Below are 25,443 nucleotides of genomic sequence, written 5' to 3' on the forward strand. Positions count from 1 at the left end.
TTAGTTTTTATTTTATTTTCCGGATAAGTCTCTTTCTGCAGACACGTAACGAGGAAATGAAAATAAATGAATCCAATCTGTGATCCCTCCTTGGAAGCATTTTTGTTTTTAATTAAAAAATTCAAATGAATAAATGTTGCAGACACACGTAACACAATGATAGAGAGAAGCAAGGATATTAATTTAAATAAATACAAAATAAATCTAAATACTTTAAATGTATAGTTTAAATGGGGATCAATACAATTAGAACATGTTGAATTTAAAGGAAGTATATTTTAGGATTGCAACATACACCTCAACAGTTTTCTTGATGTTTATAAATTTAAGTCTTGATTTTTACTTTAAACTACTAAAAGCCAGTGATTTTTCCCCTACGTCATCACATTGCGACCCTTGGGGCGAGAGGCCGCTCCTCGGACCGGCAGCTGATTGGCGGAGGGGACATTCACATGCGTGCGCTCGTTTTATCATCTCCGCGCGGTTGTAGAGGCAGTGACGTCATCGCAGCTCCGTCTGCGCGTGGTATTCATCAGCTGGCGCTTCACTTCCTTTAGCTCTACGTCGGGTCTGCACGTTTGAAGCGTTGCAGTAAACACGTACGTTCCAACAGCGCAGCAAGCCGCCCACACGGGGTGCCCTGTGCATTCAAACAAAGTTACCCGTCTCTTGTGTAGCTCGAATATCACATTGTCGGGGGGAAGTTAACATTTCCACCAAATCTAGTGGTCTTAGCTTCAGAACAAAAACCCCAATTGTACTTGAAACTACTTCAGATAAATATAAAGAAATACATATCCTGAAACTGGGTCGAAAAGGGTTTTGTTCCACGTTTTATTTTGAAATTTCGACCGGATATGGTTTAGATTCCCCCTGCCCACAGCCCCGTGGGAGGTCGCTGCTCGTCTCACCTCTGCGTGACTCTCCCGGTGTTTGTCGCTGAACCGTCGCCACGTTTTCGTCGCCACGGAGCCGGCGCGGTGAACCGAGAAAAAGGTGAGTCCGACCCGCGAGCTGCGTCACGTGCAGCCGGTGATCCATACATTCGAGTTAAAGGGGCTGAGTGCGAAGAGCGACGTACGTAACCGGTCGAACGGACCGGGAACCGACCCACGCGGCTGCGTGTAGCCGAAGGACTCGCGCAGCAACACGAGCTGCACCTCAGCCCGCTCCATTCACGGTCCCCCGGTGGAAGAGACGTAACGGTTTGGCCTAACGGGGGATTGTGCGCGAGCTCGCGTTACTGAATGTGCTCAACCGGCGCCAAAGTACTTTTACAAAGTACTTCCGGTACACGGTGGACGAGCAATGGTTCCCAGCCTGGGGACCGGTGACCCCGGCTGCTCCGTTCATAACTTCCAGTTCTCTCTCCCACGTACTATTAATCTCACCCACAACCTACAAATTAACTTTAAAAAACGGGGGTTTACAACAAAAATGTCAACCGGAAGTGGCCGTGGACTGAGGAGGACGTAGAGACGTTGTATACGTATCTGTTAGAGACCTGCCAATCATGTAGCCCCGCCCTGAAACAGCCCCTCTTTATGGTCTGTTTGACTCTAAATGGACCATCATTCACTAAATAAACATCATGCCGTATTGAAGAAGACTTGAAACTAGAGACTGAGACCATAAACTCATGTTTACAATGTTTACTGAGGGAATAAATCAAGAGAGAAGTAGAGTCATTTCCTCATAGACGTCTATGGGAGCAGAGGAGTCGCCCCCTGCTGGTCACTACACAGAAGTAGAGTCATTTCCTCATAGACGTCTATGGGAGCAGAGGAGTCGCCCCCTGCTGGTCACTACACAGAAGTAGAGTCATTTCCTCATAGACGTCTATGGGAGCAGAGGAGTCGCCCCCTGCTGGTCACTACACAGAAGTAGAGTCATTTCTTCATAGACGTCTATGGGAGCAGAGGAGTCGCCCCCTGCTGGTCACTACACAGAAGTAGAGTCATTTCCTCATAGACGTCTATGGGAGCAGAGGAGTCGCCCCCTGCTGGTCACTACACAGAAGTAGTCATTTCCTCATAGACGTCTATGGGAGCAGAGGAGTCGCCCCCTGCTGGTCACTACACAGAAGTAGTCATTTCCTCATAGACGTCTATGGGAGCAGAGGAGTCGCCCCCTGCTGGTCACTACACAGAAGTAGAGTCATTTCCTCATAGACGTATATGGGAGCAGAGGAGTCGCCCCCTGCTGGTCACCACACAGAATGCAGCTTTAACTCATGAAGCATCATCTTCCCTGCAGATCTCCACCTGCCCGATAGAAGCTCATCTTAAAGGTGCTCTCATAGTAAACTATGAACTGCTATTGAAAGACGATTATTCATTGTGTCCTCAGTCGGATCAGGGACAAACTGAGGTGTAATTGGACAGTTGTGTGCCATCAGTTTTCTTCTAGTGCTTCACTACAAACGCTTGAACGCAGCTCTTTCAACAGCGGCCAACGTAACTTGACCTCTGGCTCATTCTCTGGCCTGAGGGGGTCAAACGTACGGTGCTGCACGGTAGCAATTAAAGACGTGTCTCGGTGTCAAAGCAGCGTGCGGCGACGTCATGTACAGACTCCTCCAGCGAGGGAGGACGCGGAGCTGCCTCTCCAACCAGCGCCGCCATGAGCACCACCAGGCCGTCATGGCCATCCGCCGCGAGGACGTCAACCCCTGGGAGCGGAGGGCGCCGCTGGCCCCCAAACACGTGAAAGAGCTCACCACCGCCGGCGTCAAGGTCCTCCTGCAACCATCCAACCGCAGAGCCATCCACGAGAAGGTGAGGAGCGGGGGGCTGCGTCACCACGGCAACAGTACTTAGTAATGAGTAAAAACAATTAGGATCATTAGTTATTTTAATGAGAATGAGTAGAATATATATTATTAGTATATTATTTAATTATCATTAGTTGAAGTATTATTAGTAGTGGAAGTATCTTATTTTTATTATAATCTTAAACAATAATTGATTTTTTTTAAATAGTATTACTCGTTGTAAGTGCTATTATTGGTATGAATATTAGCACTATTTTATATAATATATAGTTTGCCATGTTCTATATGCCATGTGCTCTATTATAACTACATACACTATGCAGTACTCGTAGTTTATGTAATGAATGGTCCTGTTATTATAGTATAAATACTGTGCCTTTCTGGTACATATGGTTTTACCGTGTAGTGTTTGTCATTCAGACGTCCAGGATGTTCTAAGCCTTTTACCGTGTTGTCAGTACTACATCAGGGCGGGCGCCGTCCTCCAGGAGGACCTATCGGAGGCGTCTCTGATTCTCGGGGTGAAGAGGCCGCCGGAGGAGAAGGTCATTCCCAGGAAGACCTACGCCTTCTTCTCCCACACCATCAAGGCCCAGGAGCCCAACATGGGGCTTCTGGATGACCTGCTGAAGAAGGTGAGCGCTCTGAGAGGTCAAGCTGTTTGATGATGGTGGCCACCTGTGAGAGAATACGTGGCGTAGGGTTTATTCTGTCTGTGTTGGACCTCTTGACTGTTTGTAAGTGGGTGAAGTCATCGGTTAGTGAACAGCTGTTTTGAAGCCTTGATTTTGGAATTGTGTCCATTCGGCCATAATTTACTAAATGAACATCATGCAGAAGACTTTATACTAAAGACTGAGACCATAAACTCATGTTTACAATGTTTACTGAGGGAATAAATCAAGAGAGAAGTAGAGTCATTTCCTCATAGACGTCTATGGGAGCAGAGGAGTCGCCCCCTGCTGGTCACTACACAGAAGTAGAGTCATTTCCTCATAGACGTCTATGGGAGCAGAGGAGTCGCCCCCTGCTGGTCACTACACAGAAGTAGAGTCATTTCCTCATAGACGTCTATGGGAGCAGAGGAGTCGCCCCCTGCTGGTCACCACACAGAAGTAGAGTCATTTCCTCATAGACGTCTATGGGAGCAGAGGAGTCGCCCCCTGCTGGTCACTACACAGAAGTAGAGTCATTTCCTCATAGACGTCTATGGGAGCAGAGGAGTCGCCCCCTGCTGGTCACTACACAGAAGTAGAGTCATTTCCTCATAGACGTCTATGGGAGCAGAGGAGTCGCCCCCTGCTGGTCACCACACAGAAGTAGAGTCATTTCCTCATAGACGTCTATGGGAGCAGAGGAGTCGCCCCCTGCTGGTCACTACACAGAAGTAGAGTCATTTCCTCATAGACGTCTATGGGAGCAGAGGAGTCGCCCCCCTGCTGGTCACTACACAGAATGCAGCTTTAAAGCTGGCGATGCAATCACACACAATTCCACCAAAGACTATTGAACTACAGCAGCATGACCCGTGTGTCCTCAGGAGGTCCGTCTGATCGACTACGAGAAGATGGTGGATGCCAACGGCTTCCGGATCGTAGCATTCGGCCACTGGGCCGGCATCGCAGGTACCGACCCGCCTCACAACCCAAATGCTGCCGTGTGCTCCAGGCTCACGAGGCAAATCGGAGTTAATCTGCACTTGTTTCTCCCTGATGTCGTAGGAATGATTAACATCTTGCACGGGCTGGGGCTTCGCTTCCTGGCTCTGGGTCACCACACCCCCTTCATGGTAAGAGAACCGTCTGCATGAAGAAGAGCGCATGAGGGCGGCTTCCTGTTCTCACCGCGTCGCCTCTCTCTGCCCGCAGCACATCGGCATGGCGCACAACTACCGCAACGTCAGCCAGGCCATCCAGGCAGTGAGGGATTGTGGGTACGTGGTGTCCATGGGGCTCATGCCCAAATCCATCGGCCCCGTGACCTTTTGCTTCACCGGCACCGGCAACGTCTCCAAGGTACACCCGGCCTCCGGCTGGACGCAGCGACCCGCCGGCAGCAGCCGGGAGCTCTTCTCTCACCGCGTGTCCCTCTCGCCCCCCGCAGGGCGCCCAGGACATCCTCAACGAGCTCCCCGTGGAGTACGTGGAGCCTCACGAGCTGAAGGACGTCTCCGAAACGGGAGGTAGGTCCTCCTCGCCAACGTGTGGGTAACGGATGTTACCATGGCAACCACGCCCAGACAAAACATCCACAAAACAAACAAAAACAACACTGCTTCATATTTGTTTGTTTATTGCTATTCATGGTTGTTGTTTCCTGTGAGATATGACCAAAGTGTACGCCACCGTGCTGAGCCGACACCACCACCTGATGAGGAAGAGCGACGGCATCTACGACCCCATGGAGTACGAGGACCACCCGGAGCTTTACACCTCCCACTTCAGGACCAGCGTGAGTCCCCTCCACCTCCTCCCTGGCTACAACACCCACCTCCTCCCCTCCTCCCTGGCTACAACACCCCCCTCCTCCCCTCCACCTCCTCCCCGGTTACCACCCTCCTCTTCCCCCACCTGCTCCCGTCCGTCCCCTCGCAGGCCTCCCTTCTATTTTCAGTCATGGCTGCAGGTTTCCTCGTGGCCGATGTGACTCTAACATGGAAAACACTCAGCGGTTTGGGGGGGGGCGGGGGGGCCTCATTTGATCTGTGCACGTTTTTAAAATCCACTGCAGTTGTTTAACTGGATTCTTGAGGAAACATCTCAAGTTCTTTAGACGACACTAAATCTCAGGTCTCATGAAGACGCACCGATGTCTTCTGACTTCTATCAGGAGACGAGTCCTTCTGAACGTGTAAATAACACAACGGGTAGATTTCCTCTGGCTCTCAACACCGCTGTGACGTCATCTCACCGACAGGTGGCGCCCTACACGACGTGTCTCATCAACGGGATTTACTGGGACCCCCAAACCCCTCGACTCCTCAGGCGGCTGGACGCCCAGAAGCTGATGCGACCCAAGCCGTCGCTCACCGCCACCGAGGGGTCGCCGGCGCTTCCCCACAAGTAAGAAGTCTTCTTCTCTGGTGTGAAGAAGCGTCGACGGGAGGTTTTCTGCTCCAGTCCCGATTCACCCGGAGGAAGTTACAGCATTAAAGGGACAGTCAGGGGCTCTTCTTGGGTGTTTGTGTGTGTATTTCTATACATATAGTTCTGTATTTAGTCATATATATATATATATATATCTGTACACTTGTATATTTATCTTTACATATGTGTGTGGGAGCTGCTTTTATCTCCGCGGAGGTCAACGGTCGCTTCCGTATCTTCAGTCCTGTTTACAGAGTGACAGTGGAGCGCGTCACTGTGACCTCTGACCCCTGTGACCCACAGACTGCTGGCCATCTGCGACATATCGGCTGACACCGGGGGCTCCATAGACTTCATGAACGAGTGCACCACCATCGATAAGCCCTTCTGCATGTACGACGCCGACCAGCACATCGACCACGACAGGTACGCCGCCTCACCTCCACGCGCTCTGTACGCGTGTAGCATGGGAGTCACTTTACATTACATTAGGAGTGGGAGTCACTTGCCGCGTTTAATGCCCCCCCCTTCCCCACCCCCGCAGCGTGGAGGGCAACGGGATCCTCATGTGCTCCATCGACAACCTTCCGGCTCAGCTGCCCATCGGCGCCACCGAGTACTTCGGGGACCGGCTCTTCCCGTACCTCTGGGAGATGGTGAGACCTGCGCCTGCGACCCGAGAGCAGCCGCCCTGTTTGGGGGGGCGGCGGGACCTTTTTAAACGTGCTTCTGTGTCCTCACCAGCTGCCTTCGGACGCCACCAGGCCGCTGGACGAAGAGGACTTCAGCCCCCAAGTCAGAGACGTGAGTCTCTTATTGGAGAAAAAACAACTAATAATAACTTTGTTTCATTTACTTTCATTTAACTTTTCCACTCCAATTAATTTCCTTCTGACTATGAATGTTAAAGGAGCTCAGCACCACGATTACAGCAATATCTCCAACAGACTCCTTTTCCTCTGGTTCCATTTGGTCTCTCTTGTAGTAAAGGATCAGAGAGGTTCTGTACCTGCCTCCATCTTCTTCTCCCATACTGGTCATTCTGCTCAAACGCTCCAGGTGGAAAAGCTGGTTCACCCTTCAAGCGCAGTAGATGATTAGGTGTGACTCGTTGGAAACATCTGAGAACTAATTAGAGATCATTCGAAATGGCCTCTGCCTCACAAAATACTGTGAAGTCCATCATCATCATCCAAAGTAGCTGAGAACCCTTCTCACCAGGCGGATCAACCGTTCCCAATATATTGTCCTCCTGTCATTGGGGAGTTAAAGCGTCAGGGGGAGGGATGCTTTAGGGCGGGGCCTAACGCTGATTGACAGGTCTCTAACGGACGTACACAACGTCTACGTCCTCCTCACACCAGATGTGGTCACTTCCTGTTCACTTATTTCCACAAAAACACGTGGGGTACAACTTTGAGACTGGTTGTGCGGTTTTTAAACCATCGTCTGTTACCGTGGAAACACGTCACTCTTAGAAAGCTGTATCCATCAGGTTGGTGGACGGCTCGGGAGTAACTACATATAAAACTCAAACGCAGTCAAAAATTCAAATACTTTGCAGTTATAAACAAAAGGGGACCTCCCAGATTTTAAAGGCTGCAGCTGTAAACTTGGTTTGCTAAAATCTAACTGACCGTAGCTTCTCTGCTGCATGAATCTCATCACCACTGGATTCTTGCGCATAGACTTTGGGTTTAGTGTCAGGAAATACAAAAATATTCTCAAACTTTCATTGCCTAACTCATTTGACTCTTTTTCTCCTGAAGGCCGTCATCACATCGAACGGAGTCCTCACTCCAAAGTTTGAATACATCGAAAAACTCAGAGAAAAAAGGTAAGACTTGTTCCAGCCTGCGGAGGAGAGTTTGATCGGTTTGGTCCAATCGTTGATGATGAAATGCAGTTCGTTCAAACGCAATATTCACACAGAAAATGCCTTTTTTGGTTTGCAATAGCAGCCAAATGATCAAAGCAGATCATTTTCTGAGCAGCATCTGGAGCAGCTGTAAGCCACAGCAAGATTTTATTTCTAGTGTTTGGAGTTAATCTAAAAGCTGGAGATGTTTATTTCTAGTGTTTACATAAATAGGAATTTAAAAGTTCAATTTAAGATGCATCATTCCAGTGTTGAGTTGGATTATCTCCATGCCAACCACATGAAGACACATCATGTCTAGTTCCAAAGCCTTTGGGCACAGAAGCTGGAGATCTCGAGCACGCCGCTTAAACTACATCCCAGAGGGCTGTCGCCATATAACAACTAACAAATCATCCCCGTATCTGTCGCCTCATCCTGTCTCGTTGAAACGAGAGGCGGAATCAGAAATAAATGATGATGCCCGACCACAGCGACCTGTGCTCGGACCTGGAGACGAGCTGTTGTGTGTCTGCATGAACTGTTTCTTCTGCTTCGTTCGGCTCACTAGCCGACTAGCCTGTTCATTAGCCCTTTAGCCTGCTCATTAGCCGGCTAGCCTGATCATTAGCCCTTTAGCCTGCTCATTAGCCGGCTAGCCTGATCATTAGCCCTTTAGCCTGATCATAAGAATTGAGTAACATTTGAGAGCGTCTACGTCATCAACTGATGCAAAGCCCAAGCCGGCAAAATCACTGAAATGTGACCAGTTTACATTTAGTTCTGTTGGAAACATTGACGGGGGATTAAAACATGTCACTCTATGCATATTACTTATTAGCAAACCACACCCGAACGAGGGAGCAGATGCTACTTGCAGTTGAAGTGTGTTTGTTTGCTTCAAAGGTTTACAAAAATGACTTCCTTTTGCTTCAGACATTCTTGTTCATGTTTTGAGTCACTAATGTTAGCATGCTATGAAGCTATGCTAAGCAACATTGACCTGCATGCTAACATAGCTAACCAGGAGCCGTTTTTAGCTTAGTTAGCTTTCTAGATGGCAAGATGTGAATCATTAACAGTGTGAATATTTTGTTAGGATTGAATAATCAATTAGTAAATAATTTAATTACCTTTCCTTTGAGAGGTTATTAAATTGTACTTATTGTAATTACATTTGAGATCTTATTGCACCAATGATTTCTCGTATTCAGATGGCTCTATGCTAGCAATTCCCCCCCGTTTCCAGTGTTTGTGCTAAGCTAGGCTAAACTCCTCTTCTGACTTTGAATAAGACTGAAAACAAAGTTCATCCGCATGTTTGTTGTTTACTTTATTTTTTTCCAGCATTTTTTTATCTGTTTTGATTAATTTCTCAATTGATTACACATTTAGTAATTTAGCGTATTTTTTTTACCTCGCCGCTTTTCTGCGGCTTCAGTTAATGTCACTGATGAAGAAATGCATTTTAATGAGCTGGTCAAATATAATCCGATAACTCTTAATAATGTTTGTTTCTTGAGATGATTAACATTCAGGTTCTTGAGACCCGTGCTATATGTAGGCCACCTCTAAGACCTGATGAGTTTTCTTCCTAATTGATCTTAAGTATCATTTTTCCAGACAAGCCATGCCACCAAATCTTAATCCTGTTGATTGAGTTTGGCTCCTTTAAGATATGTAAACGCAGCATCAATCCTCCTGAGGGAGCGGCCCTCCTCTTCTCTTTGTTTCTTAATTAAGGCGAGGAGGCTCGGCGCCGGGCGGACCGCCGGTCAGACCTCGAGCCGCGCTGCTCGCCGCGCATGTGTGCGGTGTCACGTTCAATTAGACCAGAGCTAACGAGGCGAGGGATCTGACTGCGCGGGGGGGGGTCGAGGCGGTTGGGGATATTAATGCCACAGGTCACTTGGGGTGATGCCTCCATTATGGTGTTGTTTTTATGAGTTTTAGATAATCCAGCATGTAGTCAGACTTTTTACATTTGTAAGAAGGCCTCTCGGTTTAATTAAGAGGCCGAGATGCTTCCGCTGTGGACTTACACAGCTTCCATTGTTGCCGTGGTTACGTACGATGGACACAGAAAACAGGAAAAATAAGAGTAAACATATTAAATAAATCAAATTTACTTTACAATTTATATTTTGGTACTTGGGGCACTCATTTCCCCCTGCTTAAATAAATGGTTAATTACCAGAATATTCAAATTTATATTAATAAATTAGGATCTCATTATTTTGACCTCACTTACAACTGTCTATTGTTTGATTTAATGTGAACTATGGCTAACAGCTATATATATATATATATATATATATATATTTTTTTTTTTTTTTCAATTGTAATCTTATTTAATGTAAAGTCTGACCTTCATTCATAACACAAATAAGCAATGCATATTTATTCATGTTTATTATGTTTGACCACAGCCTCATCGTTCACTACGATGATGATAATAATAATGTTTAATTCATGTTTGAACATTTATATATTAAAGGAACAGACTTGTTAGATCAGTGATTCTAAAGCTTTGGGGGATTACATTCTTTAAATGAACAAAAGGACGGCGATATTAAAAACAAATATTTTTGATAATGTTTCATACTAAATCGATGAATCAAAACAAATTTCTTTGTTTCTTAGTTGTACAACATAATTATACAGAATGTTATCGTTATTCCTTGATTTAAAATCTCACATTTCATTGTGCAGTTTGATCTCAAAGTTCTTCTGAAGTTGGTATGAGGCTGATCTATGTGGGTGTGGTCTGGTGTGGGCGTGGTCTGACGTGGGTGTGGTCTGATGTGGGCGTGGTCTGACGTCCCCCAGAGAGAAGGCGCAGGTCATGAAGAAGTCGGGGATGAAGCGCGTCCTGCTGCTGGGCTCCGGTTACGTCTCTGGACCCATCGTGGAGTATCTGACCCGCGATGAGAAGACCCAGGTCACCGTGGGTGGGTTCGCACGCCGCTCTGACATCACATACAACACATTCTAAACACACACGTGTGTGTGTGTGTGTGAGGACATGGTCTCAGTGCAGAGGTCTGCTCAGGTGTAGAACTTCACCTGATGGAGTCAACTTGTACTGATTCAATGTACCTGCACTTTAGACTACTTCTACTTCTGTATCTCACAGGTACTTATTGTACCACATCTCAAAGGTACTCGTTGTACTTATTGTACCGCATCTCAGAGGTACTCGTTGTACTTATTGTACCACATCTCAGAGGTACTCGTTGTACTTATTGTACCGCATCTCAGAGGTACTCGTTGTACTTATTGTACCACATCTCAGAGGTACTCGTTGTACTCATTGTACCACATCTCAGAAATGAAATCCTTCGTTATTCCTTGCTTTATTAACCTTAGTATCTTCTATATAACCAGGGTTTCCTCCTGAATGCAGTAAAGTGTTCTTCTTTGTGAAGTGAGAAGTGAATCCAGTATAAAGTGTGTTTTCTCCTCAGCTTCGGTGCTGCTGAAACAAGCGGAGCAGCTGGCAGCCAAATATCCAAACACCATCCCCATCATGCTGGACGTGGGCAGCCAGGAGGGACACCTGGACTCTCTGATCAAAGACCACGACCTGGTCATCAGGTACGCCACGGAGACACGTTAACCAAATATATGGAATCAGTACCAAACCTCCACGTCTTCACCGCGAACGGCGTTTGCTCCGCAGCATGCTGCCCTACTCGCTCCACCCGCTCATCGCCGCGCACTGCATCCGGAGGAAGGTCAACATGGTGACCGCCAGCTACCTGAGCCCCGCCATGAAGGAGCTGCAGAGCAGGTGACTGCTCACACCCAGTGAGATGACTCCTTCAGGTAACACATGTTGGGCCACATTTAGACCCGGTTGATGTTTCTTCTGTCAGTGCGGAGGAGGCCGGCGTCACCATAGTCAACGAAATGGGTCTGGACCCGGGGATCGACCACATGCTCGCCATGGAGTGCATCGACAAGGCCAAAGCCGACGGCTGCACCGTGAGTTTCCACAAGTCAATGAAGGAACCGTCCCGCCCTGCAGTGAGGATGCAAACATGTGGTCTCTGTTCCAGGTGGAGTCCTACAGCTCCTTCTGCGGAGGTCTTCCTGCCCCCGAATGCTCCGACAACCCTCTGCGCTACAAGTTCAGCTGGAGCCCGTACGGCGTCCTCCTCAACACCATCAGCCCCGCCGTCTTCCTCCGGGACAACCAGGTACGGGGGGGCGGGGGCGTCCGCCTCTTTGCTACTGGGAGTCTTTTACTGGAGCATTAATGTGTGTGTGTGTGTGTGTCAGGTGGTGAGCATCCCGGCTGGCGGCGCCCTGATGGAGTCCAGCACGCCGATGGATTTCTTCCCCGGTTTCAACCTGGAAGGATTTCCAAACCGCGACAGCACCAAGTACGCCGAGTCCTACGGGATCCAGACGGCACACACGCTGATCAGAGGGACGCTGCGCTTCAAGGTGACGTACACACACACACGCACACACACACACACACACACACCTCCTGGAGAAGGTGGGTTTACAGCAAGGCCATGAAGGCTGTGAGACGTGTCTTCATCGTGAGTCTTTGTCCCACAGGGCTTCTCCAAGGCCATGAGCGGCTTTGTCAAACTGGGTCTGATCAACAGCGAGGCCTGTCCCATCCTGAAGCCCACCTCGGCCCCCGTCTCCTGGGTGAGGACCCCCCCCCCCCCCCTGTTATATATCTCATAGCGTCCTCCTGTAGGCGACATGCAGGGATTAGTAGAATAAACAGATCTTCTGCGGAGCTTCTTTAAGTCATTTCTAAAAGATAGAGTGTGTGAAGAGGAGGAGACAGTGAAGGAGCTAAAGAGGATCCTAAGGAGACGAGCTAGGAGACATAGGAGTGTTTTAAGGAGCCTTTGTGACGTCCTCTCCTCCCTGCAGAAAGCGCTCCTCTGTAGGCAGCTGGGATTGTCCTCCTCCATTTCCCACAATGCCTTTGAAGAAGCCGTGTTCGACCGCATCGGGAAGGACGACTTTGTGATGGACACCCTGCGGTGGTGAGACCCCCCCCCCCCCCCCAACCATTCTACTTCATCTTGAATGAGGACCCTGAAGTGGTGTCTCCTGACGTAAACGTTCCAGTTTATGCGTTAAAAGGCTCCAGTTGAAAAGACTCGTTCATTTCATCAATGGGCTTTAGATGTTTGAGGATGTGTGGGCCGGCTCTTCTCTTCATGAAGGTCCCTCTGTGTCTCTGGCTCAGGTTCGGGATGCTGAGCGACCAGCCGGTGGTCCAAGCCGACAGCGTTCTGGCCGCGCTGGCTAAACACCTGGAGGCCAACCTCTCCTTCGGTGAGCTTCATCCTGAGGCTTCTCCTCACGGCCTCTTCTCTCTTCTAGAAACACAGAATAATCCCCCCTGTTGGCTTTTGTCTCCTGGTCAGACAAGTCTGAGCGAGACATGATCATCATGAGGAACGACATCGGGCTTCGCCACCCGACCGGCGAGCTGGAGACCAAACACATCAGCCTGGCGGTGTACGGCGACCCCACCGGCTTCTCCGCCATGGCCAAGACCGTGGGTTACCCAGCAGCCATCGCTGCCCGCATGGTCCTCGATGGTCAGTGACGTCCGTCTGGGCGATTTTACCCCAAACGAAGTAAAAAGACCATTTGAAAAACGTAGCTGTGCCTTCTTTCCTCTTTTCACAGGCGGAATCACCACCAAGGGACTCGTGGTTCCCATGACGAAGGACATCTACGGGCCGGCGCTGGCCTGCCTGAAGGAGGAAGGACTTCACTTCATGTCCAAGAGCTCCCTGCAGGAGTAAGAGCCCCCCCTGCAGGAGGAGTAAGAGCCCCCCTGCAGGAGGAGGAAGAGCCCCCCTGCAGGAGGAAGAGTGAATGCAACAAGTAGTTTAAATTGAAATGTATCCGTTTACTGAGACCTGATTGACGCCTGAATGATGCCATCCGAACATTATTTAGAAAGTTCTTAATGTTAGAAGAAAACCAAAATGTGACATTTTATTTGAGTGGTTTTTAAGGGTGAAGTAACCCAGATTGTAGTATTTATTGTGTGCCACCTTAGAGAGAGGGATATATATATTTCTTTCTGGGTGGGGGGAGGGGGGGTCGCCCTGTAAACGGTTTGTTACATGCTTTAAACAAATACCCAGAGATATTTTTTAAGTAGCTGAGATATATTTTTTATGTACTTTATATGAGGCTCCATGAGGACGTTTTGTGGGTTAAAGAGGAAAACACTAATGAGGAGAATTTAAAGTCAATGGTTTATGAAACTAATCATTTAGTCCCTGGTTAGTCTCTGGTGACATTCATAAGATTCCTGATTACAAAACACTCATTTGTTTGTAAAAACTTAATCAAACATTTGTTTTGTCGAAATGTAAAAAAGTTACATGAATTACCCTAATTATGTTACATTCTTTCTTCTTTAATGATTTACACACAGATGGTAACTGCAAATGTAATTATTTGCATTGACTAAGTCGAGTGGAATGTTTAGTTGCGTCGTGTTTTTAGTAGGGCCGGGACTCGATTAAAAATATTAATCTAATTAATTAGAGACTTTGAGTCTCGATGTGAAAAAATAAGTGTAAAAATGCGTAAAAAATGTTTAATGTGTTATTAATTAATTAATTACAATGTGAATTAAGATTAATCGTAATTAACGCGCTAAAGTCCCGACCCTAGTTTTGAGTCATTAAAGCATCTTTGATTCTTTTGTGCGACTCTTGCTGGTTCAGATTGATCATTTAAACTCGTGCTTCTACTCAAGTAGAGATTTGCCTTTGAAGTTACTAATATTCAACTAGAATAAAAGGTACTTTCTTTGCCACTTTGCCACATGGTTGACTTTCAGATTCAGGCTTGTGAAGAGTGGAGGAGGAGAAGCTTCCCCTCCTTGAGGAGGAGGAGAAGCTGCTCCTCCTTGAGGAGGCAGCCATGCGAACTAGGCCACGAGCCTCTGATAACTGCTGGTGTAATTATGACGAGTCACAAATGCAAATGAAGGTGCGGTCAAGACGACGTCTGGGACACTTGACCTATTTCCCTCCTAAAAAGACGCGTTTCCTGCATCTTGAGTCTTAACCCGGATTAACAGTCAATAACCAGTTCAGCGCCGGGATTAAAGCGCCACTCCATAAAGGGAAAATGTATAATCCACAGGCCCAACAACACTTTTCACCAGAACCGCGTCTTTATTTCATCTATTTTGTGTTTGTTTAGCACCTCTTTCAGAGGGGTGTCTGCTCGGCGCTGTGACCTTTGACCTGAGAGCAGACCCGAGGGGGATGTTTCCTAGTGGATGGTCGTGGTCCCTCAGGCTGAGCCCTGGTACTATATGCTATTGTACCGTCGCCCCCCCCTGCAGGACAGAATAGAACCCCTTTGTACACTGTAATATGGAACGTGAACGTCGTAAAGCCTCAATTCCTGTTTCCTGAAGGATGACCTCTGACCCTGAAGCAGTTTTATGCAGCTGAAGAAGGAAAGGTACAAATAAGTGTTTTCCATAATAACACACAGCAATTCTTTCACTTATTTAATCCTCTAGCTAATAATGCAGCTACAAACCAACACGTCAGTACCCCATGCATCACATTTAGTCTGTTACAAAACCCAGAATATAAAAGCATTAATGTTCTACGCAATTAAAATCAAACCATAAGCTACAATATAAAAATCTAAAAGTATAAATAGAAATTTGGTCCATCGAGTTGATTACTATAATATTATTTACATTAGATTATTATTTGTATTATTCCAGGCCCTGCTGTTGGTATTTAAGCTCTAAAAAAGACAAGCTAACAAAATATCGTATTTCATGTGAAAAGAAGCCGTTTCCCTTTTTAACTCCGACAGGCGTAAAACAGTCACTACGGCGCGCAGCAGTTAGAACACGATGAACAACACAAAAAGGCACACGTTACAGAGGGATGAGGGGGGGGGGGGGGGGGGGGGTGCTCTTTTTCTTTTTTACGGTAAACCAGTCCTTTGTGGGGGGGGGGCTACACCAGGGATTCAAGGCTCTCTGCGGTGCTGACGAGGGTCCCGTTAACGTCTGAGGACCGAAGGGTGTCCTCGTCTTCTCGCGTCCCGATGAGACTCAGCAGGGCTCGGTACAGGAAGCGGTACTGCTCCTGTGGACCGGGACGCATGTTACCTTCACGTGGGGGGGGCATTCTTTCCCTTTGTTAAATACTGTAACGAGAGCTCAGCTGTTAACGTGTAACAAACTATGAGAATGTCCCCGAGTGGGACAGACGGGACAGACGGGACAGAATCAGCGTGTCGGTGGCCTCACGGTGTCGCTGAAGACTCCCGGCCTCATCAGGTTCGTCAGCCGGGCCACTTGGAAGACGTCCACCGAGCCCTCGGCCTCCAGCTGGCGCGTCAGAGAGGACAGCGCGCAGAAGGTCCCCGCCGTGGCTCCGCCCCCTCTGGAAGAAGACAACGTGAGACGCCGCCGTCGGCAACAACCGAACCCCGGAACGCGGGCCGCGGGTCTTACTCGTCGTGGACCACGATGGGGCCGTCCTTGCCGTCGCTCTCCTCCTTCACCAGGCGCAGCAGCTCCAAGGTGTTGCTGATGGGGCTGTCGGGATTGGGCCAGCGGGGGGGGGGGGCCCGGAAGTGTTTCACGTCCAGAACGTAGTCGTCCTGCCGAGGAGAGAACGGTTACAGCCCATCAGGGATTGGTTGTTAGTGACCAATTAGCTTACTGTCAATATGAAGCTTCTGATGGTCCCTGGCGTGCTGCAGGTGGCTCTCACCTGCGTAGCTTCCAGCAGGTAGTCCTGGACCAGCAGCATGTCCTCGTTGGGGAGGCACAGCAGCTTCTCACTCCTCTGGCTCACCGTGAACATCTCGCAGCTGATTGGCTGCCCTTTGCGGGGCCAGACGGGGAACTTATCCGCCTCCTCCTAAAAACATTAAAATGCTCCGATAAGACGGAGGGGAATCTGTAACCACGGCAACTCGTCACCTTCTTACAATGCTGCTGTTTGTTATCAAGTGAGACCAGACACAAATAATTAGCCGACTCCATTCCTTTGAAAAGGTAAACCATAAGATTGAATATAAATATATGATTATGTAGATTTGGCTTTGCACACGATTACCTGAAAATACAATTCACCTCGACCACAGACTGTAAGAAATGTGTTCATTGGGATTACTGGCGTTTTCAAGCCTTTAGCTGTGGTCGCCATCTTGGCTTTTTTGCAACCAGCTGCTTTAAGGTCTGGTTGACTCTTACAATTAGTAAACTTTATGGGCTTATTTGCTAACTTAAGGTCGCAGTGTTCATGCTAAGCTAGCCACTAAGCATGCCACTAGCCACATGCTAAGCTAACCACTCTCTGACTCCAGCTCTGTATTTAACACACAAACATTAGACTTCACCTCGCCGGTCAGCGACACGATGACCTGGCTGTTGTGGTCCCATATCATCCTCCAGAAGTCCTTAATGGTGTCGGGCAAAGGATTCTGGGTAATGATGAACTCGCTGCTCTGCCTGTAGCCCTGCAGGAAGAGAAGACCTCATGAGCCATCTACAAGCTCCAGAGGAGACTTTAACGTGGTTTATTCTCTACAAATGACCGATGTTCATATATTCGTCATATATTATTCATTATAACCCCCCCCCCCCCCCCGACCCTTTCTTCCTGTTCCAATAGAAGCACTTTGTTCTTACTGAGATGTACGATGCGTTAATGTAGTCGCAGGTGTCCCCCGCCGCCGTGGACAGACGCACTCGAGACCTCTCCACTGCAGAGACACAAAGGGAGCGTTAAAAAGAGTTTCAACACGTCTCCAACCAGTGACCCCCCCCCCCCCCCCGCTCCTCCCCCCAGCTCACCGGGCAGCGCCGAGTCGCTGCGGTTCTTCCTGCGGTTGCAGTCCTGCAGCGCTGCAGAGGAGTCGCACTGCCCCCCCCCGGGGAGACACACCAGCTGCGGAGCAAACACACCAAACATCTGTAACAATCATCGACTACGTGTTGCTTCTGTAAAGCTTTCCTTCCACCTTTCACTATTTAAATAAACTATTATCTAAATTCAGCCACTCGGGGGGTTGGGGGTCTGTTTGGTTGCTTCATTTCAATGTTTTTTTTTAGCTTATATCTTGAATTAATGCCCCATGTTCTCATTTCTAATATTATAACTATTCATCATTTATTTATTGATTCCATATAGAAACAGGGTCATTTTAAAAGAGGCTGCAGGCTCCTTGTAGAATGAAACAATGAAGGACAGAAGCAGAACAACATGAACAGTCAGGAGCTGCTCACCTTGAACTGTTTGTCCAGGCGCGTCCTCCCAGCATGCACCGGGGTCAGCAGCTCGTCCACGTACCTGTGCAGCTGAGCCGCCGCCACCTCCGTCTCCCCCGACAGGATCGCCTCCACCAAGGCGTCGTGGATGAACACGTACTGTTCCTGCAGAGGAGGTTAGACCCTTAGGACGCATCCTCTGGGAACCATGACGCTCCTCATCACATACTGTGGCTATAAAGTTGTTAAGAGGGACCCCCTTAAACCAGGACTGTCAGCACAGGCATGAAAAGCTTCACTGATGACCAGCGTTGACTTGGTGCCTGGCTGCAAAGGTCAGAACCGCAAAGCTGAAAGTGAAGAGCTGTGAGACGTTGACCTCTGACCTCGGTCTGGACCAGGTGGTTCCTCTGTGTGCGGATGTGCTTGAGGAAGCCGCTGATGTTGACGCTGCCCTCCTCCCTGATCTGCTTCAGCATGCTGTCCAGGACCACGTAGGTGCCGGTCCGGCCCACGCCGGCGCTGCGCCGCAACGAGAGGGAGGGGCCCAGATGAGTCCAGGCTCACCGCCGCCGGCTCTCGCCGTCTAGCTTCCAAACGTCAGACCTCACCTGCAGTGCACCACCACGGGCCCCGCCCCCTCCGGCCCCGCCCCCTCCGGCCCGACGGTGGACGACTTGCGGACGAAGCTGAGCAGCGGCAGAGCGAGCTCCGGGACGCCCATGTCGGGCCACTGGGTGTACTGGTACTGGGTCACCGTGCGCTCGCTGCTCCGCCCCTTCAGGGAGGCCTGCAGGTGGACAAACAGGAAGTGACTGGAATAGAAGGCTTCATCGGATTCTTTTAAACTTCTCCATCCTGCAGCTACTCGTGTTCCTTTGGACCTAATCTGCCAGGGGGGGGGGGGGGGGGGTCTGACCTTCTTGGCGTTGGTGTTCCTCACGGAGAAGGTCCTCTGGGTGTAGAAGGCGAGCGTTCTGCTGCTCTTCACCGTCACCAGGAAGCTGCCGAACTCCTCCTGCACCTCCGCCGGCCAGTACTGGTCACACTTCCTCTGGGGGGGGGGGGGGGGGGGGGGCGGGGGGGGGGCAGTGAACACGTCCAACGTCACGATCAATACATCCTCTACGTATCTGCAGCTCATGTGACCCGGATGATGGGTACGATGAGTGAGTGAAGACGGGGGGGCTCACTCTTCCTTTCTCCACCAGGTTGGTGATCATAACGATGACGGACACGTTCTGCTCCCAAACCATCCTCCAGAAGTCCTCGGTGCTCGTCTTCAGGGGACCCTGAGCGGCGATGTAGGCGCGCGGCTTCTTAAAACCCTGAGAAAACAACAGCCAACGGGTAACTACAAAAACGCATTGAAAGCCAGCGAGGTGTTAGCAGCAGCCTCCATTAGCTGAGGATGAGAAGTGACGTGACGTCACTCCGTTGGTTTGAAACCTCAAGATGTGCGATTATGCTGTCGCCATCAATCTGTCAATCATTGTGTAGCCCCGCCCTAAAGCAGCCCCTCTTTATGGTCTGTTTGACTCTAAATGGACCATCATTCACTAAATAAACATCATGCCGTATTGAAGAAGACTTGAAACTAGAGACTGAGACCAAAAACTCATGTTTACAATGTTTACTGAGGGAATTAATCAAGAGAGAAGTAGAGTCATTTCCTCATAGACGTCTATGGGAGCAGAGGAGTCGCCCCCTGCTGGTCACTACACAGAAGTAGAGTCATTTCCTCATAGACGTCTATGGGAGCAGAGGAGTCGCCCCCTGCTGGTCACTACACAGAAGTAGAGTAATTTCCTCATTGACGTCTATGGGAGCAGAGGAGTCGCCCCCTGCTGGTCACTACACAGAAGTAGAGTCATTTCCTCATAGACGTCTATGGGAGCAGAGGAGTCGCCCCCTGTTGGTCACTACAGGGAATGCAGCTTTAAGACGTGAAGCTTTGACTCCATCGATCAGCCAACAACGGATTCACAAAACGTTTAAAATCTGCTTTGCAAATGTTTCCCGAGGTAAAAGAAACAGAAGCTATTTGTTGGAGCTCAAGGATTCGCACAAAGCGTTTTGGTGAGCAAAGCTCGGCGAGGCCTCTCGAGGGGAAAGGAAGTGGCTCTCGTCCTCACTGGAGGTCGGCATTCAGTCTCTGGCTCCGTGACCTCGCCTTCACGCCGCGAGCTGGAGAGATCCTCCAACTGCGTAGATGAGATGAGAGGCCGTGACTGACTGCTTCCTTTTCCCCTTTTCTTCACTCTCACAAAACGCTGGGAAATGAGATTTTAAATAGAGAGCCCCCCCCCCCCTCCCCTCACACCAGGAAGCGCCATGAAGAGCTTCTGAATCAAACAACAAGTGCATTTGCTCTGAGGACACAAAGAGGAATTGAACGATGAAGGCCTCGTGAGAGCCAATCGGAGAGAAACTCACGTCCACGTAGTTGGCGTTGATGTAATCTCCCGCCTTCCCGTCTTTGTCCGCCTGCTGGGAGAGCCGCACTCTGGTGTGGTCATCTGAGGGGGGGGGGGGGGGGGGGGAAGCGGCTTCAAATTAAAAGAGAATCTTTGTCGCTTCCTGAAGACATAAAACAGCTGCTGGTTTAGAAAAGAGCAGCTGATTGGATGAAGCACATGTCAATCAAACGGAGCAAAGCCTTCAGTCCCGCTCTTTGGTCAAAACATGTTGATCCTCATCAGAACCAGAACCCCCCCCCCCCCTCTTCCCCCAGAACCCCCCAGGTAGCGAGTGGGTGTGACTCACAGGCCAAAATGTTGCTGTATCGGTTCTTAGGTCTGTTGTCAGGGTGATTGGAGCTGTCAGTCATCCCCATGTCCACCGAGCAGGCCTGGACCTCCTGGAGGAGCACACACACACGCACACGCACACTTATATGAATATTTCCAGTGCTTGATGCACATGTCTAAATGGGTTTTGTGGATGTATTGTTTAAACATCTGTAAAACATCTGTTAAGCTGTCGCTCAAACTGTGAAAGTTAAATATTTGTGAGTAAATCCTGTAAATCTCTATTAGTTTCTCCTGTAGATGTCAATCAGAACGTTTATCAAACATCACGATAGAACAAACACACAAGCGGCTACGTGGGGGGGGGGGGGGGCTGGAGCAGCAGGAGGTGCAGGAGGAGGCGTCCTTACCTCGTGGCTCTCCTTCAGTATCTAAGGCCAGAGGAGGAAGCAGCAGACCCAGAAGTTTCCACCAAAGAGGTGCGAGAACACAAATTACCACACGTAGAAATACACACCATACAGAAGCTGCTGAAGACAGATTCCACTACCGATGTAACAGAGAGCATTCTGGGAGTTTCTCACAGTTCCTCTTTGATCATTGAGTGTGGTTATTACATATTCAGCTCGTTGTGTCTGTGAGGAGCTTTGATTCTTTATTCAGCATCATTTCATCTGACAGAACGCATCATTTCCCCTTTAATCCGTCTCTTTGTGCACTTTCCCCCAAAAGGTTGTTACCACCCACACACACACACACACACACACACACACACACACACACACACACACACACACACACACACACACACACACACACACACACACACACACACACACACACACGTCGGGTACCTGGAACTCTCGTTGGAATCCATCAGTCTGATGAAGTTCAGCCACGTGCTTCACAAACTGCTTCACTGGGAACGCCGCCTGCTCCTCTGGAGGAGCAAGGAGGGAGGAAACAAGGAGGGAGGAAGGAAGGAGGGAGGAAACGACAATGAGCACACAGGCAAGGGGGAAAAAACCAAGGTCCAAAAGTCTCTTGTGTGTCTTTGTGTCATATTAATACACAACATAGGAACCATTTGAATTCCTTCCATAAAGAGGAGACTTTATTGAAGGGTTACAGATGAAAGACATTTCAGGAATGTTTGTGTTAAAGTGGAAAAGCGAAAAGGATTTAAAAACTATTGTGAGAGAAGTGTTTTGGGGACGTTTGTGACGACAATTTATCCAACAAAGGGACAATTGTTCAGAAATGTCTCTTCAAACTTGAAAATGGGAAAGTTTCAGAGCATTTGAGAAATCTAAGATGTGTGTGTGTGTCTGTGTGTGTGTGTGTGTGTCTGTGTGTGTGTGTGTGTGTGTGTGTCTGTGTGTGTGTGTGTGTGTGTGTGTCTGTGCGTGTGTGTTACCAGATGTTAATGCAGCATCAGAAGTTGAGATGACTCTGGGTGACAAGTTGTCGTCGATGTAGAAGTGAGCCGTCTGAAAACACGTCCTACACACACACACACACACACACACACACACACACACACACACACAGACACACACACACACACACACACACACACACACACACACACACACACACACACACACACACACACAGTGTTACTGCAGAAGCCACACGGCGATGCTTTTGTTTTCGTGCGTTTCTCCCTTAAAGCCAGATTGTGGAGAATCGTCGTAATCTTCCCACATGGCAGGAGAAGATGTTCCGTTGATCCTCAACACGTTTTTAAACGGATGAGGTCTCTTCTGATGAGGCCAGAAATGGGCATCAGGGATTATGAGGGGGATTAGAGGCGTGTTTTGGAGGAATCACAAGCAGATTCTGTGGTGTGAATGAGACTTCTTCAGTATCGTCTGCCTTCACGTGAGCATCAGGGCTTCAAGCTGATCAATAACCACGCAAACAACAACTCAATGAACGAGTGAAATACACTTTCATTCTTTAGATTTAGAGTTTGTTACTACTGGTGTGAGAATAATTCGATTTTAATCTCATATGTTTAATACCTGTCCAGGTAAACAGCCTTTTGGTTGGTTTTCAGTTATTTTCATTTCAATTGTCTTCATTTTGTAAATCCCAAGGTCGTAACATTCACACTGCAGATGGTTGGAGGTTTGAATCCTACTGGAGCAGAACCTCTGTTTATTAATCAAATGCATCGGCTTCACGTTAAGCTTCAGATGGAGACGCTCTCTCTGACTTTAACCTTCATCCATGGACACACGGACCTTAAGGCCCCGAGATTATTGCTCAAAAGATGTCGATCTGCTGCTGTTTATTGGCCAATTTAGTCTGTGAGACTCTTTGATCTGATTATATCGATGTAAGAAGCTCAAGTTCAACCTTAAAAAGGAAAGAAAAACAGCTGCTGCTCATTAATCACCAAGTAAACTGTCACATGCACTGTCTGAGTCCTCCATGGTGCAAGGAGTGGACTCGTCATGGTGACATCATCATGACATCATCATGACATCATGGTGAAGCTCTGGTTCCCTGCCTGTGACCTCCTGGCTGAAGGTCATCAGCAGGTGTAAAGACGTGACATTAATCAGCAGCTTCTCATCCTTTATTAGGAAGAATCGACACCTCTTTAAACCATCACAGTTATTAGAGGAGCTTTTTACTGATTATTGAACTCGTTTCTCCAGCAAAAAAAGTTGCAACATGAAAAAAAGTTGGAAGCCTCGGTGGAAAAGTCGACCTTCTCAGACCGCTTTGACCTCAAAAGCACATCAGCGACACGTCTCCTCCTGTCCAACATAATCCAGCGGATGTCCTTTTTCCACCCCCCCCATCTCGGGCCAAGGTACATCCCTCGCCAAGGATTATCCCCCCCCCCCCCCCAGATTATTACCGGCTTAGCACAGCTCAATCTTAGAGAAACAACAACAAGCAGCCAGAACAAGAACAATATGTGGAGATGAAAATGTTCTGAATGTTGGACAGCGTCCTTGAGCCCATTTCTCAGGTTGGTTATTCCACGGTCTGAGGGGGGGGGGGGGGGGGGGGGAGGGAGGGGGGGTTTATCTTCTTCCCACGGCGCGGCCAAAAAACATGTTTTCAGCACATGAAGAAAAGAACATCCTGAATACAGCGTAGAAACCTTTTCACTGAACGGAGAAATGAATATTGTGAATCTGCCAAGGTTCCCGAGAGGAGGACGACACGTAAGAAGCACCCGACCCGTCCTCAGTATTCAGAGATATGACGAGCAGAACCAGATGGATCATAACGATCAATAATCGGGACCCGTTTGGGACTTAAAGTGCAGCCTGAGTGAATTAAGTGACATTAATCAGAAAGAAGGTTTTGACCTTCGTTTAGTGGGAACTCCTCCATGTGGTTGTTGTCTCTGTGGACATTATGGAGACATGTTTGTCTCCACGTTGTCTCTGTGGACATTATGGAGACATGTTTGTCTCCACGTTGTCTCTGTGGACATTATGGAGACATGTTTGTCTCCACGTTGTCTCTGTGGACATTATGGAGATAAACATATTTGAACCGACCTCCAGTAGACGAGGATCCCGACGAGCACCAGGAGGCCCAGACCCGCGAGGGAGGAGATGATGGCCAGAGGCACCACGGCCTCCTTCTCCCGGATGGAGCCCACCCTCGACTCGTGGCTGCTGTTGCTGGCGTCTGGGGGGAGAAACGGGGGGGTCAACTTTGTTATTGCTTCATCTTCTATTCATTTAATGTATTTAGTTGTGTCTTTATGTGATGATGATGATGATGATGATGATGATGATGATGATGATGAACGTCCTCTGAGGTCCAGCGTTCAGCACGAGAACTTGTTGCTGTGGAGAAGGTGAACCCGGCCTTTAAAACACTGGTAGCATTAACATTGACCTTCGACCTTTACTGGGTTTGTCAGAACTTACCTCTGTGCAACCTCGAGAGTAACAAAACCAAACCACTCATTCAGGAGGAAGGGAACAGGAGGAAGGGAAGAGGAGGAAGGGAAGAGGAGGAAGGGAACAGGAGGAAGGGAAGAGGAGGAAGGGAAGAGGAGGAAGGGAACAGGAGGAAGGGAAGAGGAGGAAGGGAAGAGGAGGAAGGGAAGAGGAGGAAGGGAAGAGGAGGAAGGGAAGAGGAGGAAGGGAAGAGGAGGAAGGGAACTGGAGGAAGGGAAAAGGAAACGCCCCCCAGAGAAGATGGGGAAAGGTCATTTGTTTTGGAAAAAAACGAAGAAAAATAAAAGACCCCAAATCCACCTTTAAGGACACAAAGCGGGCTGAATGTCCCGCTGATGATGAAGATGAAGATATTTGAAGTTATAGATGGATGGTGTGTGGACACAAGTTGGGTGATGGATGGATGGTGTTTTGTTCCTATCTGAATTAACACCACTTGTTATTAGATTAGTTATTAGGGCTTAAATATACTAAATAATATCAGTCTGTGTTGATGACTTAAATAATGGCTGCCTGTCAGAGAGGAAACCAGTGAGGTGTCCCACCAGCTTCAACCAGTTAACAACATGAAAGGTCCCCGGATGAGACGGAGCGCTGCTGCCACCCAGTGGACACGAGAGGAGACGCACGACTGACACCAAGATGCAAAATGAACTAAATCATATTGCAATGGGGATATTTGGGTATAATTCTGTGTGTTTTAACACAATAGAAAGCTTCACCGATGACGTAATTCAGCTCATCAAATAAAAACATTTTGCTTTAATTTGA

The 25,443-nt window shown here is 48.5% G+C and overlaps 2 protein-coding genes across 6 annotated transcripts in view; one reads left to right on the top strand and one right to left on the bottom strand.

Moving 5' to 3' along the window:
- Nucleotides 1-700: 700 nt before the first annotated feature.
- aass (aminoadipate-semialdehyde synthase) lies at nt 701-14,426 on the top strand. 3 transcript variants are annotated; one of them, XM_037450400.2, is made up of 24 exons: nt 701-996; nt 2,449-2,777; nt 3,232-3,408; nt 4,314-4,398; nt 4,495-4,562; nt 4,642-4,788; nt 4,877-4,955; nt 5,097-5,224; nt 5,690-5,835; nt 6,163-6,285; nt 6,404-6,515; nt 6,604-6,663; nt 7,629-7,696; nt 10,547-10,668; nt 11,185-11,314; nt 11,400-11,510; nt 11,596-11,704; nt 11,779-11,919; nt 12,002-12,169; nt 12,290-12,385; nt 12,620-12,735; nt 12,942-13,030; nt 13,123-13,299; nt 13,391-14,426. In XM_037450400.2, the coding sequence occupies exons 2-24, from the start codon at nt 2,565-2,567 to the stop codon at nt 13,507-13,509; spliced, it is 2,784 nt and encodes a 927-aa protein (XP_037306297.1). In that variant the 5' UTR covers nt 701-996; nt 2,449-2,564; the 3' UTR covers nt 13,510-14,426. The 3 variants fall into 3 exon arrangements, with proteins under 3 accessions (XP_037306297.1, XP_037306295.1, XP_037306296.1); XM_037450398.2 differs by having other exon boundaries at nt 2,548-2,777; XM_037450399.2 differs by having other exon boundaries at nt 2,551-2,777.
- An 809-nt stretch (nt 14,427-15,235) lies between these two features.
- Nucleotides 15,236-25,443, bottom strand: part of ptprz1a (protein tyrosine phosphatase receptor type Z1a) — a 39,052-nt gene continuing 28,844 nt past the window's right edge. For 2 of the 3 annotated variants that reach the window (XM_062562787.1, XM_037450384.2), the window contains 18 exons: nt 24,262-24,394; nt 22,149-22,234; nt 21,586-21,671; nt 21,142-21,162; nt 20,748-20,841; nt 20,418-20,500; nt 19,175-19,309; nt 18,901-19,035; nt 18,593-18,771; nt 18,368-18,503; nt 18,000-18,146; nt 17,568-17,661; nt 17,403-17,476; nt 17,111-17,230; nt 16,480-16,629; nt 16,218-16,366; nt 16,011-16,146; nt 15,236-15,846 (listed from right to left, as the gene is read on the bottom strand). In XM_062562787.1, the coding sequence (XP_062418771.1) occupies nt 15,715-15,846; nt 16,011-16,146; nt 16,218-16,366; nt 16,480-16,629; nt 17,111-17,230; nt 17,403-17,476; nt 17,568-17,661; nt 18,000-18,146; nt 18,368-18,503; nt 18,593-18,771; nt 18,901-19,035; nt 19,175-19,309; nt 20,418-20,500; nt 20,748-20,841; nt 21,142-21,162; nt 21,586-21,671; nt 22,149-22,234; nt 24,262-24,394 (2,090 nt within the window). In that variant the 3' untranslated portion in view covers nt 15,236-15,714. The remainder of the gene's footprint in view (nt 15,847-16,010; nt 16,147-16,217; nt 16,367-16,479; nt 16,630-17,110; nt 17,231-17,402; nt 17,477-17,567; nt 17,662-17,999; nt 18,147-18,367; nt 18,504-18,592; nt 18,772-18,900; nt 19,036-19,174; nt 19,310-20,417; nt 20,501-20,747; nt 20,842-21,141; nt 21,163-21,585; nt 21,672-22,148; nt 22,235-24,261; nt 24,395-25,443) is intronic. The other variant, XM_062562788.1, reaches the window with a different exon arrangement.

This window comes from Pungitius pungitius, chromosome 6 (assembly GCF_949316345.1).
Source record: "Pungitius pungitius chromosome 6, fPunPun2.1, whole genome shotgun sequence".
Taxonomy (NCBI): Eukaryota; Metazoa; Chordata; class Actinopteri; order Perciformes; family Gasterosteidae; genus Pungitius; species Pungitius pungitius.

What these genes read in the sequence shown, in the direction of transcription:
- aass (XM_037450400.2), top strand. Translation starts at nt 2,565, where the DNA reads ATGTACAGACTCCTCCAGCGAGGGAGGACGCGGAGCTGCCTCTCCAAC. An exon ending in GTCACCACACCCCCTTCATG is followed by an intron (nt 4,563 to 4,641) that starts GTAAGAGAACCG and finishes CTCTGCCCGCAG; the next exon opens with CACATCGGCATGGCGCACAA. An exon ending in GGAGGCCAACCTCTCCTTCG is followed by an intron (nt 13,031 to 13,122) that starts GTGAGCTTCATC and finishes TCTCCTGGTCAG; the next exon opens with ACAAGTCTGAGCGAGACATG.